Source organism: Oncorhynchus gorbuscha, linkage group LG16 (genome assembly GCF_021184085.1).
Source record: "Oncorhynchus gorbuscha isolate QuinsamMale2020 ecotype Even-year linkage group LG16, OgorEven_v1.0, whole genome shotgun sequence".
Classification (NCBI taxonomy): Eukaryota; Metazoa; Chordata; class Actinopteri; order Salmoniformes; family Salmonidae; genus Oncorhynchus; species Oncorhynchus gorbuscha.
The window spans coordinates 42017250-42035256 of NC_060188.1; the positions used below are offsets into that span (position 1 = coordinate 42017250).

General features: G+C 44.7%; 1 protein-coding gene across 1 annotated transcript in view; it reads left to right on the plus strand.

Annotated features, from left to right (window-relative positions):
* The window catches only part of LOC124000012 (serine/threonine-protein kinase 32A-like), a 79875-nt gene that overhangs the window by 43584 nt on the left and 18284 nt on the right, over positions 1–18007 (plus strand). Inside the window, exons 6-8 of the mRNA XM_046306094.1 lie at positions 12968–13005; positions 16460–16549; positions 17837–17940. Of these exons, the coding sequence (XP_046162050.1) occupies positions 12968–13005; positions 16460–16549; positions 17837–17940 (232 nt within the window). The remainder of the gene's footprint in view (positions 1–12967; positions 13006–16459; positions 16550–17836; positions 17941–18007) is intronic.

An 18007-nucleotide genomic window follows, 5' to 3' on the forward strand; every position in this document is an offset into this window, starting at 1 on the left:
GCTTGTCTTTGTGTCTGATTGGGAACCGTATTTAGGCAGCCAGACTTTCGCTTTGTATTTCGTGGGTGTTTGTCCCTGTCTCTGTGTTGTAGTCACTAGATAGGCTGTAATTAGTTTCACGTTCCATTATGTTGTTTTTGTATTTAGTATTCAGTTATTTCATGTACCGCGTTCTTTCATTAAAGTCATGAGTAACCTACACGCTGCATTTCGGTCCGACTCTCTTCTTTCAACAGACGAACGCCGTTACAGAAACACCCACCTCTCACGGACCGAGCAGCGTGTAAACTGGCAACGACGTAGACAGCTGGAGCAGAAAAAGGAGGACAAATTATTCGGAGAATGGACATGGGAAGACGTGTTGGATGGTAAAGGTTGTTACACTTGGGAGGAGATATTGGCCGGAAGAGATCGCCTCCCATGGGAACAGGTGGAGGCACTAAGGAGAGCAGAGGCAGCCGGAGATAGGAGCCGACGATACGAGGGAACACGGTTGGCAAGGAAACCTGAAAAGCAGCCCAAAAAAATTATTGGGGGGGGACTAGAAGGGAGTATAGTTATGCCAGGTAGGAGACCTGCGCAAACTCCCTGTGCTCACCGTTGGGCTAGAGAGACTGGGCAGGCACCGTGTTATGCTATGGAGCGCACAGTGTTTTCAGTGCGGGAGCATAGCCCGGTGCGGCACATACCAGCCCTTCCTATTGGCCGGGCTAGAGTGGGCATCGAGCCAGGTAAGCTTGGGCAGGCTCGGTGCTCAAGAGTTCCAGTGCGCCTGCACGGTCCGGTCTATCCAGAGCCACCTCTACACACCAGTCCTCCGGTAGCAGCTGCCCGCACCAGGCTTCCTGTGCGTGTCCTCGATCCAGTACCACCAGTTCCAGCACCACGCACCAGGCCTCCAGTGCGCCTCGCCTGTTCAGCGCAGCCAGCGCTTTTCTCCTCTCCTGCGCTGTCGGAGTCTCCCGCCTGTTTAGCGCAGCCAGAGCCTTTCTCCTCTCCTGCGCTGCCGGAGTCTCCCGTCTGCCCAGCACCGCCAGTGCTCCCAGTCTGCCCAGCGCCGCCAGTGCTCCCAGTCTCCCAGTCAGTGCTCCCATGCCCAGCGCCGCCAGTGCTCCCAGTCTGCCCAGCGCCGCCAGTGCTCCCAGTCTGCCCAGCGCCGCCAGTACCGCCATACTGCCCAGCGCCGCCAGTGCCGCCAGTCAGCCCAGCGCCGCCAGACAACCAGTCTCTTCCAGATCTGCCAGACAACCAGTCTCTTCCAGATCTGCCAGACAACCTGACTCTTCCAGTTCCACCAGCCAGCCAGGATTTACCGGAGCCTACTACCTGCCTGAGCTTCCTCTCAGTACTGGGCTTCCTCTCAGTACTGGGCTTCCTCTCAGTACTGGGCTTCCCCTCAGTACCGGGCTTCCCCTCAGTACCGGGCTTCCCCTCAGTACCGGGCTTCCCCTCAGTCCCGGGCTGCATCGGTCCCGAGCTGCCCCTCTGTCCCGAGCTGCCCCTCTGTCCCGGGCTGCCCCTCAGTCCCGGGCTGCCCCTCTGTCCCGAGCTGCCCCTCTGTCCTGAGATGCCCCTCTGTCCTGAGATGCCCCTCTGTCCCGAGCTGACCCTCTGTCCCGAGCTGCCCCTCTGTCACGAGCTGCTCCTCAGTTATGTGGGGATCTGGGTGAGGACTATTAGGCCATGGTCGGCGGAGAAGGTGGATTATCCCAGGACGCGAAGGGGAGGAAATAGGACATTAATGGAGTGGGGTCCACGTCCCGAGCCAGAACCGCCACCATGGACAGACGCCCACCCGGACCCTCCCTATGCTCTTGAGGTGCGTCCGGGAGTCCGCACCTTAGGGGGGGGTTCTGTCACGCCTTGGTCATTGTATTTTGTGTTTTTGTTATATGTTTGGGTAGGCCAGGGTGTGACATGGGTTTATTATGTTGTATTCGTATTGGGGTTTGTATTATTTGGGATCGCGGCTGATTAGGGGTGTTGTTAGGCTTGGCTGCCTGAGGCGATTCTCAATCAGAGTCAGGTGCTTGTCGTTGTCTCTGATTGGGAACCGTATTTAGGCAGCCTGACTTTCGCTTTGTATTTCGTGGGTGTTTGTTCCTGTCTCTGTGTGGTAGTCACCAGATAGGCTGTAATTAGTTTCACGTTCCGTTCTGTTGTTTTTGTATTTAGTATTCAGTTATTTCATGTACCGCGTTCTTTCATTAAAATCATGAGTAACCTACACGCTGTATTTCGGTCAGACTCTCTTCTTTCAACAGACGAACGCCGTTACAGAAGGGAAATAGACTGGGGGATCATTTCTCAATACCTGACTCATGAATCAATTCAGTGGGATAGTTTCTGTTTCTGTCATTCCATTCCAACAAAGGATCCTAATAGCAGGTGTTTGGGAGATGCATGTTTAGATCAAATCAACCGCTTTCAATCTGCATTTATTTGTGAAGAAGGAAAAGATGGGTATTCTAATTTGAATCTGTATAGAAATGGAATACTTTGAGAGGGCGGATGTGCACACTGTGAGTAGTTTTGTGTATTCAGTGTGTGTGTGTGTGTGTGTGTGTGTGTGTGTGTGTGTGTGTGTGTGTGTGTGTGTGTGTGTGTGTGTGTGTGTGTGTGTGTGTGTGTGTGTGTGTGTGTGTGTGTGTGTGTGTGTGTGTGTGTGTGTGTGTGTGTGTGTGTGTGTGTGTGTGCTGGTGATACCCTGGCCTTGAGCAGAATCTCTATATCCTATGACTCATGACGGATGATTCATGAGGATAGTGTTGATAACGACATTGCATCAGGTTTGATGATCAATTCCAAAAAGAAAAAGCATATATTCGTAAGTGCACTTCTCCATATTTAATCCAGCTTCACTTTTTCACAATAGAACTATGACCAACAGGGTAACAAATCACATCAAGGCCTGTTTTGTCAGAACCTTCTCATAGGGTTTTCAATTATTAACACTAAGATGCATCTCAATTAGTGGTATCTTCAGAGACGATCCTCTCATACAAGACAAAGGGAAAGGAGGTGGTGGTTATTGACTCACTCCCCACAGCAGCTTGATTAGACAGTTGGAGGGGGACACAGGCAAGTGGGAATGAGAATGGTGGAAGTGGGCAGCAGTATCCATGTAACTCAAGCCGGGAGCATTATCACTAGTCCACAGGTTAGGACTTGTAGAAAAGGAAGTGGTGGAGCTGTGGTGTTATTGACTCACTAGCTCGTCACAGTAGCTTCTGCACTTTGACGAAAGTGACCAAGTGATTTGAAATCCTCAATAGGTTTTAATATTTCATGCTGAAGGTACTTCCCGTTGGGCTGTTAGGTAATGGTCGACAGCACATGATGACTGATGAAACCTCATGATGTCTAGATGCTGGGTCTGCACAAAGATTGTAGATGATGTCCTTAAGCGAGATAAGATTGCATTTGACAGATGATTTTAGAATATGAAGCCTGTTTTCCATTGCTCCAGACCAAGACAGTGGTTCGTCTTATGGAGCTAAGTAAAATGATCTGTTTTGACATCAGAAGTCATATTGCGTCTGGAATACAATTTGATGTTTGCTTGCTGTTGAGGCCCAAGGTTGTAAACTAAAAACAGAAGTGCCACAGAGACTGTAGCCCTCTCTACTGTTTTTATGGTCTCAGTTTGAATTATTGAATTAATTACAGGCTCCAGCACTGTGAAAGTACAGCATGGCTCTGAACAATGCTGTGCTCTGAGCTCAGAGAGAGAGAGAGAGAGACGCCGCCTGCTTTACACCGAGGCAGACAAGAGCTTTAGACAAGAGCTTTAGACAAGAGCTTTAGTCAAGAGCTTTAGACAAGAGCTTTAGACAAGAGCTTTAGACAAGAGCTTCAGACAAGAGCTTCAGACAAGAGCTTCAGACAAGAGCTTCAGACAAGAGCTTCAGACAAGAGCTTCAGACAAGAGCTTTAGAAACTACAGACACGCCCAGGCTTTGTTTAGAGGAAAGATACAGTCAGAGTGTCAAATGTGATTGCAAAGCCTCAATCCTGCACCCCCCAAATGGCAACAGCACTGAATGCATAATCACATTTGAGCCTTTCTACCGCCTCAACTGAAACTCATTCCACGTTGAAAGTCTTTCAAGGTTGGCTCTGTCTTTGTTCAGATTGCTATGGAATGGAACATAGTAACCCACAGCTGTTCTCTCATGCTTATTTCCAACACCGCTGGACTGCTTTCACCAGGGGAGGTGTTCATATTGGGGAGTGTGCGTCTGTTCTCCAAATCTCTCCCAAACATTTTGTTGCATATCCTAAGAAAAATATTTCTAAGCCTGTTGCATCATGCGGGTGTCTGTTGTTTGATGCTCCTGGAGAGCTCTCTCATTTTCTCTCACCCTGGTTTGGTTTTTGTGTGTGCTTTTTCCTTTTACTCTCTGACGAGAGCTCGATTTTGCAGCGGCTCAAGTCAGCCGAACTCAGGTCTGCTCAGTGCAGCACAGCCTCAAACTGGCACTGTGTATCCTTCTGGTTCCCTGTGCAAATGAATGTGGCACTGACCAGACATTGTTTCTCCAAATGTACTGTTTCATCATCTTTCTCCCCACCGCTCTGTCACGGCCCACTGTGTCCCTGACTTGGCTTGGCTTCAGCAACACCTAGAGCACAGACACATTATCTCGCTCAGCAAGTCTCTCTACCGCGGAAACTCATTTGTTAAAGGAAGACAAATGGCACACATTTGTCAACACTTTCTCATCCCACAGTATTATGGCGCCTGAGAGGGATGGTTCTGTGAGTAAAAGGAAGCTTCCGTCTTCCCAATAATAAAAAGTTCAGTGTTCTGTACCTATAGTCTGCATAATTATTTCATGACAGGAGGAGACATATGTGTTCATATTTCAGACTGTAAGTCAGGTAAAGCAGAAGAAGGTAAATGAAACATCCTTTAAACTCACAACAGTGGATTTGTGAACGTTGGTTTTACTGGGAGCATGACAACATATTTACCTTTGTAGTCTACCCTAAAATAATAGTTAACTACTTGTATATTACAGTCCCGTACCTCACAAGACCTTCCACTTTTTGTGAACTTTCAGCGTTCTCCCTATGAGTTTGAGTTAGTAAATAATTCCTCTGTAATAATTGTGATTCAGTGAGCCGTGCCTCAGAATGCCTTGTTCAAACAGGCGCTCTCTAAAGACCAACCGATTCAAACCGGCCCAAATTACATGGGAGCCAGATGAACGCTCGTCAGGCAGTGAAATCCAAGCGCTGTGTCTATGAGTAAGAAATAGCATAACCATCCTCCACTCTGCCACTCTGAGAGCTGTTATTATTACTGCTATTATTTAACTGATCAAACTCAAGTGAATGGAAGCTCTGCTTTGGCTAACCCCTTAGCTCTTAATGGGGTTGAGGCTGTTCGTTTTAGATGTAAGTTGCCTGCTGTGGTTAGTTGAGGTTTCCCTCCACGTTCAAAGCGTGCTGCTCTCTGCTGATTCCTCTCATGGCTGGTGGGCGTGGGCGGCTGGCTTCTGCTGATGGATGACTGGCGCTCCCTCGCTGTGCTGCTCTAGCCTGCTTTGCTCTACTCTGGGACATCATGGGGCAGAACCTGGCCTAAGGCCTGGCAGCTGTATGCGCTGTCTGTGGTGCTGTGATCTCTAACCTTCCACAGTACTGATGAAGTCATCAAAGCAGTCCTCGTTAAGAGGTGGCTATAGAGTGGGTCATGTACAAAGACGATGATACAGAACCTAACAGGCCAAACCCCCTCTTTCCAGTCTTCTGACCTGTGTGTGGCGGAACACATTGAAGGACTTTTGGTTGTGTTCCAGGCTGTCCTCTGTCTCACTGTATCAGAGGGGTGTCAGGTGACCATGTGGAGGTTTTGTTTACTCCTCTCATCCTGATAGCTGGTGTAATGAGATCATTAGATCCAGGTAATAGGTTGTTGGACTAGTCAAGCGAGAGAAAAGCCAGGCGGATCGGTTGCACTGCCCTTCAACCCCGCCCTTCCATTGCTGCCTCGGCAGAATCACCAATGAGCCTCACTCCGGACGGGGGATCCCAACAAGGACACGTCCCAAATGGTAGCCTATTCACTATATAGCCTAACACACTATGCTGGACCAGGGCCCAAATGGTTCTGGTCAAAACTAGTGCACTTTATAGGGAATCAGCTGGTCTATGCTGGAGATGAGTTTATTTAATCTAACATCATAGAAGGGCATTGATGTTGAAGGACAAATATGGTCCTTTACTCAATATAGTGTCCATCAATGGGAATATACACCGTACAGCAATTTTTCTATTCACAACTCAGCCTTTGCAAACGCTGCCTGTGCAAACGCTGCCTGTGCAAGCTCTAGAACAGATGAAAGAGAGCGAGAGAGAGTGATGAGAGAGAGAAATGGAGAGAAAGAGCAAGAGAGGAATTGAGAGATGGAGACCAAAAACACGTTGATTCCACAAGTTTTTTTTTCTGTAAGGGGAGAAAAAGAGCAAGAGGGAGATGAAGAGAGAGCGAGAGAGAATTTTTTTGGGACCGATGAAGCCCTTGGTAGCACCTCCAAATATCCTTCTATTAAAAGTGGCAAAAAAAAAGTTGTACGCCTATTGACGTGACACCTTTTAATAGTCCCCCAGCCAGCTGGCTGTGGGCACATCAGGCCCGAGTCCATCTGTTGGCCATCTCTTATTGCTGGAATATAACGATTCCATTTCCTAATGAGTTTGTAGCGCGAGACGAGGGCCTGGCGCGGTGCTGTACCACTGAAAGGATGGAAAATGATAACGTGGGGCCCATGCTAATACTACGCCCAGGGAAGGTGGAGGTGATTTGGCCTCTGGCTACACCAGGAGTGACAGTCGGCCAGGAGGTAGGATGACTGGGAAATCTAGAGGTGAAAGAAACACTTGAAAAAGAAAAGGAGAGCCGCACACTCTCAGATGCAATCATTCAATAATCTGATAACCAACGTTTCGACGGACAAGCTGTCTTCATCAGGGAGGACAGATTGTTTGTCGAAACGTTGGCTATTATTAATTGCATGTGAGCTCCTAGAGTGTGTGGCTCTCCTTTTCTTTTTTTCTAGAGCGACTGGGCAGACACAGGACAACAACAGTAAAGGAGAGGGAGACAACATGAGTCTGAACTTCTCTGGTCCCAGATCTGTATGTGCTTTATTCATGGCAACTTATCTGGGACCAGGCTAAGTCTGAACACCAGCACATTCTATCAACACAAATAAGCTTTCCACCCCTTTGTCTTCTACTAATAAAAGTCCATGAACGAGGAGCGGGGCCAAGGTAATTGCCTGGGTAATTCTTATCAGACAGCGGTCGGGGCTCTCATCCTAGAATTACGCAGGCAGAGTGCATGTGATTCAGCTGAATAGAAAATGCCAAACAATAAACAATGTTTTTTTAGAGAACGGGTGATAAAGCCCTAATGTTTACATATCTCAGCCAAGGTCATTGTCTGGGTGACAGCAGGGGTGGGTTGTGGATGGCTCCAGCTCTCACAGTCGCACCCATAACCATCAGCAGGCAGTTGAGTGGAGCAGCAGCTCCTGTCTGGTGTTCCACAATGGCTGCCATGGGTTTTAAATATAAAACACCTCTCCATATCTCAGCCAAGGTCATTGTCTGGGTGACAGCAGGGGTGGGATGTGGATGGCTCCAGCTCTCACAGTCGCACCCATAACCATCAGCAGGCAGTTGAGTGGAGCAGCAGCTCCTGTCTGGTGTTCCACAATGGCTGCCATGGGTTTTAAATATAAAACACCTCTCCGTGCAACCGTTGAGGGAAATGTCAACTAATTAAGTGCAACAGATTTGACCTTTTTAACCCAGGCCCTGGGCTGGGTACACTGACACATCAGGGTACACAGACACCCCCGCCCCACCAGGCACCCTTTTAATATGCTAATCAACCCTGTCCGCTGATGTGGCTGTCAGGACTAATGAGGCTGGGAAGCCGTGCTCCAAAGGATCATGGTTAGTGGACATGATCTCCCGACAAGTTTTTATTTTTTTTATTTGATCTTTATTTTACTAGGCAAGTCAGTTAAGAACAAATTCTTATTTTCAATGACGGCCTAGGAACAGTGGGTTAACTGCCTGTTCAGGGGCAGAACGACAGATTTTGTACCTCGTCAGCTCGGGGATTTGAACTTGCAACCTTTCGGTTACTAGTCCAATGTTCTAACCACTGGGCTACCCTGCCGCTGCTACTAGCCCGCTGAGCGATTGATCCAGTGTTATGACCCAGAACTCTACAGTATGTTGTCAGCTATCTCCAAAGCCCTGATCGACACATAGCCAGATGTGATGATGTGTCATGTACTGTATCTTACATGAGATCTTTTTATTCTGTCACTGAGGTGATTATCCAACGTTGTCCTCCATCCTAGTCCTTTAAGGGACATTTAGAAAATGAAGTAGTGTCTGATCATTACAGAGAAGGACCATTTTGGTCAACTTTATGAAAATGAGAACGAATGCAAAGATAGGGTTCCCTGGGGAAATTAGGTTTTCTTCATCACATGTCACCTTCATACAATGGACAACAAAGACAGTAGGGTTGTTCTTTGGAGTGTCTCTCTCTGTTTCATCATTGATCTTTGATGCTCATGGTAAAGTCTGTGTGATCTGTCCCCTGTGCGGTTCTCAAAAAGGATGGCCTGGTCCACACATGTCCCTCTCCTCAGGTTGCTCTGGTTTTTCCATGGCCCTACCTGCTGGTTGAAACACACGCATCACAACTACACACACACTAGGCTTGTGCGGTAAACCATTGAAACTATTTCTTTGAGGTTTTTCAATAAATGTGAACATTTATACCTACTTTTTAAGTAAATACCTTCAGACAACTTGTACAAATACATTAGGAGATAAAGCAGATCGCATTCTTCATTTCACTTGTCACATTATTTTACATTATGAAGCTTACCGTAGTTCCCCAGAACAGTCGACAGAGTCACGTGTTGTTTTTAACCAGCACAACAGAAAGAGTCCAGCTGTGTACTTACTAGTTAGCTACAGTGGCAAGAAAAAGTGTCACACCCTGACCTTAGTATTCTTTATTTTCCTTGTTATTTTGGTTAGGTCAGGGTGTGACATGGGTGATGTATGTGTTTTTGTCTTGTCTAGGGGTTTTGTATGTTTATGGGGCTATTTCCTTTCTAGGTAAATTGTATGTCTATGGTTGCCTAGATTGGTTCTCAATTAGAGGCAGCTGTCTATCGTTGTCTCTGCTTGGGAACCATATTTAGTCAGCCATATTCTGTGGGTACTTTGTGGGTGATTATCTATGTCTATGTTAGTTGTGTGTGTCAGCACAGTTTTCTTATTATAGCTTCACTGTCGTTATTTGTCTATTGTTACGGTTCAGTTTACTTCATGTTCTTTCTTCAATAAAGAAGAATGTATATTAACCACGCAGCGTTTTGGTCCTCACCTTCTACCCCATACGACGATCGTGACAAAGTATGTGAACCCTTTGGAAATACCTGGGTTTCTGCATAAATTGGTCATAACATTTGATCTGATCTTTGTCTAGGTCACAACAATAGACAAACACAGTCTGCTTAAAATGATAACACACAAACAATTACGCGTTTTCATGTCTTTGAACACACTGTGTAAACATTCACAGTGCAGGCTGGAAAAAGTATGTGAACCCTTGGATTTAATAACTGGTTGACCCTCCTTTGGCAGCAATAACCTCAATAACGCTTTCTGTAGTTGCGGATCAGACCTGCACAACGGTCAGGAGGAGTTTTGGACCATCCCTCTTCTTAGTTTAGCAATATTCTTGGGATGTCTGGTGTGAACTGCTCTCGAGGTCATGCCACAGCATCTCAATCAGGTTGAGGTCAGGACACTGACTGGGCCACTCCAGAAGGCGTATTTTCTTCTGTTGAAGCCATTCTGTTGTTGATTTATTTCTGTGTTTTGGGTCGTTGTCCTGTTGCATCACCCAACTTCTGTTGAGTTTCAATTGGTGGACAGAGAGCCTAACATTCTCCTGCAAAATGTCTTGATAAACTTGGGAATTCATTTTACGTCGATGATAGCAAGCTATCCAGGCCCTGAGGCAGCAAAGCAGCCCCAAACCATGATGCTCCCTCCACCATACTTTACAGTTGAGTTGAGGTTTTGATGTTGGTGTGATGTGCCTTTTTTCTCCACACATGTGTGTTCCTTCCAAACAACTCAACTGTAATTTCTTCTGTCCACAGAATATTTTGCCAGTAGTGCTGTGGCAGATGCAGGTGCACTTTTGCAAACTTCAGACATGAAGCAATGTTTCCTTCTGTGGTGTCCTCCCATTAACACCATTCTTGTTTAGTGTTTTAGGTAGTCTAGACTCATCATCAGAGATGTTAGCATGTTCCAGAGATTTCTATAAGTATTTAGCTGACACTCTAGGATTCTTCTTAACCTCATTAAGTATTCTGCGCTGTGCTCTTGCAGTCATCTTTGCAGGACGGCCACTCCTAGGGAGAGTAGCAACAGTGCTGAACTTTCTCCATTTATAGACAATTTGTCTTCCTGTGGACTGATGAATATCAAGGCTTTTCGAAATACTTTTGTAACCCTTTACAGCTTTATGCAAGTCAACAATTCTTAACCTTCTGAGATCTCTTTTGTTTGAGGCATGGTTCATATCAGGCAATGCTTCGTGTGGATAGCAAGGCAGCTCTAACCAACATCTCCAATCTCGTCTGATTGATTAGTCATTAGCCTAGGGGTTCACATACTTTTTCCAACCTACACCTACAATGTTCAAATTATGTATTCAATATAGACAAGAAAAATACAATAATTTGTGTGTTATTAAGTTTAAGCACACTATGTTTGTCTATTGTTGTGACTTAGATGAAGATCAGATCAAAGTTTGTGACCAATTTATCCAGAAATCCAGGTAATTCCAAAGGGTTTACATACTTTTTCTTGCCGTAGGAAGTAAGTGGCTGATTTAATAAGGAGACGGGGCATCATATAGTGTAGCTTACCGCTGTGTTTGAGAAGTCAAAGCACTTTGGATGAGTTATCTGTACAGCTGCCACTGCTATCTTGAGTTCCTTGCACTTTTCTCGGCCCCTCAGTCTGCTCCTCCCACTACTTATCCTAGCAGAGCATACTAGCTAACGTTCAATCGCTGGAAAATAAATGGGACGAAATTAAAGCACGTATACCTTACCAATAGTACATTAAAAACTGTAATATCATATGTTTCACCAAGACGTGGCTGAACAACGACATTAAGAACATACAGCTGGCGGGTTATACACTCTATCGGCAGGACAGAACAGCAGTCTCTGGTAAGAAATGGAGCAGGGGCCTATACATATTTGTACACAATAGCTGGTGCACGATATCTAAGGAAGTCTCAAGGTTTTGCTCGGCTGAGGTAGAGTATCTCATGATAAGCTGTAGACCACACAATCTACTGAGAGAGTTTTCATCTGTATTTTTCGTAGCTGTCTACATACCACCACAGACCGAGGCTGGCATTAAAACCACACAGCTGTATTCCACCACACGCAACAGGAAAACGTTAATCCAGAGGCAGCGCTCCTAGTGGCCGGGGACTTTAATGCAGGGAAACTTAAATCAGTTTTACCTCATTTCTATCATCATGTTAAATCTGAAACCAGAGGGAAACAATTCTAGACCACCTTTACTCCACACACAGAGACGCGTACAAAGCTCTCCCTCACCTTCCATTTGGAAAATCTGACCATAACTCTATTCTCCTGATTTCTGATTACAAGTAAAAATTAAAGCAGGAAGCACCAGTGACTCGTTCTATAAAAAAAGTGGTCAGATGAAGCAGATGCTAAACTACAGGACTGTTTTGCTAGAACAGACTGGAATATGTTCTGGGATCTTTCCGATGGCGTGAAGGAGTACATCACATCAGTCACTGGCTTTATCAGTAAGTGCATCGAGGACGTCATCCCCACAGTGACTGTATGTACATACCCCAACCAGAAGCCATGGATTACAGGCAACATTCGCACTGAGCTAAAGGGTAGTGCTGCCCCTTTCAAGGAGTGGGACTCTAACCCAGAAGCTTATAAGAAATTCCTCTCTGCCCTCCAACAGACCATCAAACAGGCAAAACGTCAATGCAGGACTAAGGTCGAATTGTACTACACCGGCTCCGGGACTTGTTGGAAGTGGCAGAAATTCTAACTATTAAACTTAACCTTAACCCTAACCCCTAGGCTAGCTAACATTAGCGAGCTAGCTAATGTTAGCCACCTAGCTACAATATGTAACATATCATACGTTTTTTTGCAAGTCATAACATATTGTATATTTTTCCAAATTTGTAACATAGTGTATGTTATGTAAATGTGTAACATATAATACAAATTGTAATTCATAACATTTGCCAAATGGGTGATGGACATCCACAAGTGAATACAGATTTGCGAACAGAATAATGCAACATTTTCTGAGACCAGGTTGTCCTGACTGGGCTAGAGAATCAGGTCCTCGGAATTAGGATGTGTTCTAAATGGCACCCTATCTATCCAAATAGACTGCACTACGTTTGACGACAAGGCTCTGTGTGCAGTCTATTTGGATAGATACGGTGCCATTTAGGACACAACCTGATTCCGAGGGCCCGATTCTCCAGCCCATTTGGGATGCTTTGAGTGTTTGGCTGGAAAGCACAGTTCCTGTCAGTCCAATTTAAAGATGTTGGGACATTATTGCTAGTGATATAACTGTGCTTGATATATTGTGCATTTCTATGTGTGTTGTTTTTGTTTATTTGTTCTCGGCCGATATTGTTCTAAGGATGTAACGTGGATGTGGATGTAACGTGACATGACACATTTTTTGTTGTTGAGGTTTTGTTCTCTGTCCAACAACGATACAGTATTGTCATGGTGATGTTGATGGAGATGGTCAGTGACCTAATGCTGCTCTGTTTCTCTCTGTGTGTGTGTGTGTGTGTGTGCTTTTCCAGAGACATCAAACCTGACAACATTCTGTTGGACGAACACGGTAAGACGGCTCAGCCAATCATATCTGATTGATGTCGTAAATTATGCCTGTATGCAAATTATAAATTATGTGGTGAGAGAGAGAGAGAGAGAGAGAGTATGCTTATTTATTTTATCTTGTGTCCTTTAACTATTTGTACATTGTATATATATATATATATATATATATATATATATATATATATATATATATTTATATATATATATATATATATAATATGACATTTGTAATGTCTTTACTGTTTTGAAACTGTTGTATGTGTAATGTTTACTGTTAATTTTTGTTGTTTTTCACTTTATATATTCACTTTGTATGTTGTCTACCTCACTTGCTTTGGCAATGTTAACACATGTTTCCCATGCCAATAAAGCCCTTGAATTGAATTGAATTGAATTGAGAGAGAGAGAGAGAGAGCCTGTCTCTTTTGCACCCAGGCCTTGAGATGCTATTAACTTCAACGTTATTTCTTTCTCATGCTGTGCCTGTGCTCTTTATCCAGACATTACCTTCTCATATACACGTCCCCTGATCATAGCCTGTCAACTACAGTAGATGTCTGAATGCAGTAGCCTCGGGACTGAGCTGCTCTCCTGGAACACCATTTGTCATTACACAGGAGCCGAGTCCAGCTCAGCCTGGGTTTTTCTACCTTTTACCACTGAACTTTGAAAAACAACACGGGTCAAAAGGGCATCCCCATGAAGTGTTTTCAAAGAGCACAGAGTCCTGGAAGAGTTTACCTATCTTTACCTCATGTGCCCTTTCTGATGAGAATAGCATTTGGTATCTCAGCAAAACAATTAAGTCATGTCCGGGTACAGGAGACGCACTAAATGTGATGTCCTCGGGGTGTGTCAGGGAGCTGAGGGATATAGTTTCCTTGGCTACTCAGCCGGAACTGACCTCCCAGGTTAGTGTGATTGTGTGTGTCTTTCTCTCTCAGACAAAACACAGAAAGCGTGTGCCCAACGTGAGGTAGCATACACAAATAGGGAGGGGTATGTCTGTTATTAAAATATGTTTGACACGAAAATCAACTGCACTAGTTGATCAGGCTCCGGTCTTGTCCCATCTTGATTACTGTCCGGTAATATGGTCAAGTGCAGCAAAGAAAGGCCTGGCAAAACTGCAGCTGGCTCTAAACAGACCATTATGCCTTGCCCTTAACTGCACATATAGATCTAACATAAACAACATGGATGCCAGTCTTTCCTGGTTAAGGGACGGCAAGAGATGAACTGCTTCTCTTCTAGTTTTCACGAGAAATATTACTGTGATGAAAATGCCCAGTTTGTCAGCATAATCAAATAGCCTTCAACTCAGACACCCATACAGTACATACCCCACAAGACATGCCGCCAGGTCTCTTCACAGTCCCCAAGTCTAAAATGAAATCATGGCAATGCACAGTATTATACAGAGCCATGATAACATGACACTCGCTTCCGTCTCCAATTACTCAAGTAAACAGCAAAATGACGTGAAAAAATGGATTAAACAACATCTCATGGAACGGCAGGGACTGTGGGGACACACACACACAAACATACACATGATTTAAAAAAACTTATTTTTTTTTTTTTGTAGATCGTTGTATTTTAAATGTGCGTGACTTTCTTTGTCTGTCAGAGTTTAGTTACTTGTCATGTTTTGTATTTTCTGTGGACCCCAGGAAGAGTAGCTGATGCTTCTGCGAAAGCTAATGGGGATCCAAGTCAACAAATAATAAACAAACGAACCCACTGTCTATAGGGTGACAGAAGGCGTTAGGTCCTGCCCTGCCCTCTGCAGGTTAGGTTCAGTGACATGGGTATGGTTCATGGACTCAGCAGCACCATAAAATATATGGGCACCTCTTTTATGCCTAATGTTGCATAGGGTTCACAGCAGAGAGATAATCCGTGAGAGAGCATGGTGAAACGCATTCTCATCACTGCCATACTTGGTCATTCTCCTGTGATTTTACAGACACACACATGAACACAAATGTGTGTGCACACACTAACCCTAACCCTCAATCGAACCTTAACCTCTAACCCTATCCCTGAACCTAACCCCTAAGCCTAAAATAGAGGGGACCGTTGGGGACCGATGGGGACTGGCAAAATGTCCCCACAAGGATAGTAAAACCAAAATGTTTTGTCTTGAAATGTCCTTTGTATTTTTTTCACACACTTTAATTTTACTGTGTCAGTATGTATTTGTTGCTGATGTTCTGGTATCAAACTGGTGGCCATTGTGAACACAGTCAATAGCTGAAATAGTTTCAAAGTTAATTGGAAATTAAGGCCATTGTTGATTAATGCTTTTTTCATGAATTAGGCAATTTTCTCCTGAACCATGTGGCCAATCTACTAGAAACTAATGGACATTATGGACACAGATATAAACAATGTATACTTTGTCCGAGTCATTTTTTCAAGTTACTCAAGTATACGTTACCAAATTTACGATAGATTGCCAAAGATTTTCTGTTAATTACCTAAATTACTGAAGTTTCTGGTAACTTTGGTAAATTACCGGTAGTTTTGCGATTCTAGCTCTGTGGCATAAAACACACACACACACACAGTCTTGTACAGCTAACCTTCTGGGGACACTCAATTCAGTCCCATTCAAAATCCTATTTTCCCTAACTCTAAACCTAACACTAACCGTACTCTTACCCTAACCCTAACCTTAACCCAAAAACCTAACCTTAACCTAACCGTAAACCTAACCCTAGCTCCTAACCCTAACCCTAAAGCCAACCCTCGCTCCTAACCCTAACCCTAACCCTAACACTAATTCTAACCTTAAGCCTAAACCCCCTAGAAATAGCATTTGACCTTGTTGGGACCAACAAATTTGAGTTTGTTTACTACTGTTGTGGGGACTTCTGGTTAAACACACACACACACACACACACACACACACACACACACACACACACACACACACACACACACACACACACACACACACACACACACACACACACACACACACACACACACACACACACACACACACACACACACACACACACACACGCACACACGCACACACACACACACACAGCTTATAAAAACGGGTGTTCAGTGTGCATGGCTAATGCTTCAGTCCACCCCACACACAGAAAGGTTAGCTGGTGACTTTGGCAGCAGGCCCTGAGGCTGCTATTCCCTCTGTGACCTGCTCTAGGACGCTACACCATTTAACCCCCCAACCAAATCATTCACTCACGGTGACCACATTTTGAATGCAGGCCAGAGTGAACTGTCGGTTCAAACACAAAGAATGCCCTATTACTAACGACTGCATAAACTCGTGCACCCCACCCAGCACAGCACCATGTAGGGCAAAGACAGTTGTATCTGCTTGATGCCTGAATGCTGCCTTAAGTAGACTGCCTATAAACCTAGTTTCAAATCAATTTGTAATCAATAATTTCTTTCCTGTTTCCGTTCTACAGGACATTGTCACCTGACGGACTTCAACATCGCTGCCATCGTCAAAGACGATCTAAGAGCCACGTCTATCGCAGGGACCAAACCATACATGGGTCAGTAACTACACAACACTTATACCACTGAGCCAATGTAAAGGAGACACAGCTCAACGCTACGGTACTGTATCCTTCTAGTTTCAGAGTGAATATATCTCCCTTTCAATGTGGATGCTTATGCTTCTTACATTTCCCTTTCAATGTGGATGCTTATGCTTCTTACATTTCCCTTTCAATGTGGATGCTTATGCTTCTTACATTTCCCTTTCAATGTGGATGCTTATGCTTCTTACATTTCCCTTTCAATGTGGATGCTTATGCTTCTTACATTTCCCTTTCAATGTGGATGCTTATGCTTCTTACATTTCCCTTTCAATGTGGATGCTTATGCTTCTTACATTTCCCTTTCAATGTGGGATGCTTCTTACATTTCCCTTTCTTATGCTTCTTACATTTCCCTTTCAATGTGGATGCTTATGCTTCTTACATTTCCCTTTCAATGTGGATGCTTATGCTTCTTACATTTCCCTTTCAATGTGGATGCTTATGCTTCTTACATTTCCCTTTCAATGTGGATGCTTATGCTTCTTACATTTCCTTTCAATGTGGATGCTTATGCTTCTTACATTTCCCTTTCTTCTTATGCTTCTTACATTTCCCTTTCAATGTGGATGCTTATGCCTTACATTTCCCTTTCAATGTGGATGCTTATGCTTCTTACATTTCCCTTTCAATGTGGATGCTTATGCTTCTTACATTTCCCTTTCATAACCTATCATACAGTATCAGATCAATGTTGTTCCTTCTGCTCTGGGGGGGGATCTGATGTAAATGAAGAGAATTACAGACTGATTCCAATGTGGAGTTCATTGACCCCGGGTCCTGGCCGACCGGTGTGTCTCGTCCAGCCTGATTAAGAGGCATGACGAATGGATCGGTTTAGTGGGACTGACACCGAGGAGGCAGCGGGGAACAGAAGAGGAGATGGAGGTGGTGGAGAGGATGGAGGGAGGAGGAGAGGATGGATTTAGATCCAGATTTAAGACTGCCGTAAAGGATCATGTATAATTTAATAGAAACATGTACATTCATATTCCAAGTGTTCAGAGGTTTGGGATCTCCAGGAACATTCATTTATTTATAAAAAGGACCAGAGTCCTTTTTTGGTGAAGGGTTTTGACGGGCTTGGTTCTAACATTTCTTTGTGAGTTTTCAGTAGCAGTTTTGATTGGTTCCTTTTTTTGGTTCCATTTAAAAGTGTTTGTTTTCAGTACTAACTGGTACTACTGTCCAGTCTGGATGAGCAATGACAGCTGATTGTGTCCGTGCCTCCCTCCCCCCCAGCCCCCGAGCTGTTCCAGCCACACGAGGGAATACACCCTGGCTACTCCTTCTCTGTGGACTGGTGGTCTCTGGGCGTCACTGCCTACGAGCTTCTTCGAGGACAGGTACAGAAACAAAGCCCATCCCCAGCCTGTAAATAATGCATGCTAAAACCTACAATACATGCTGTTA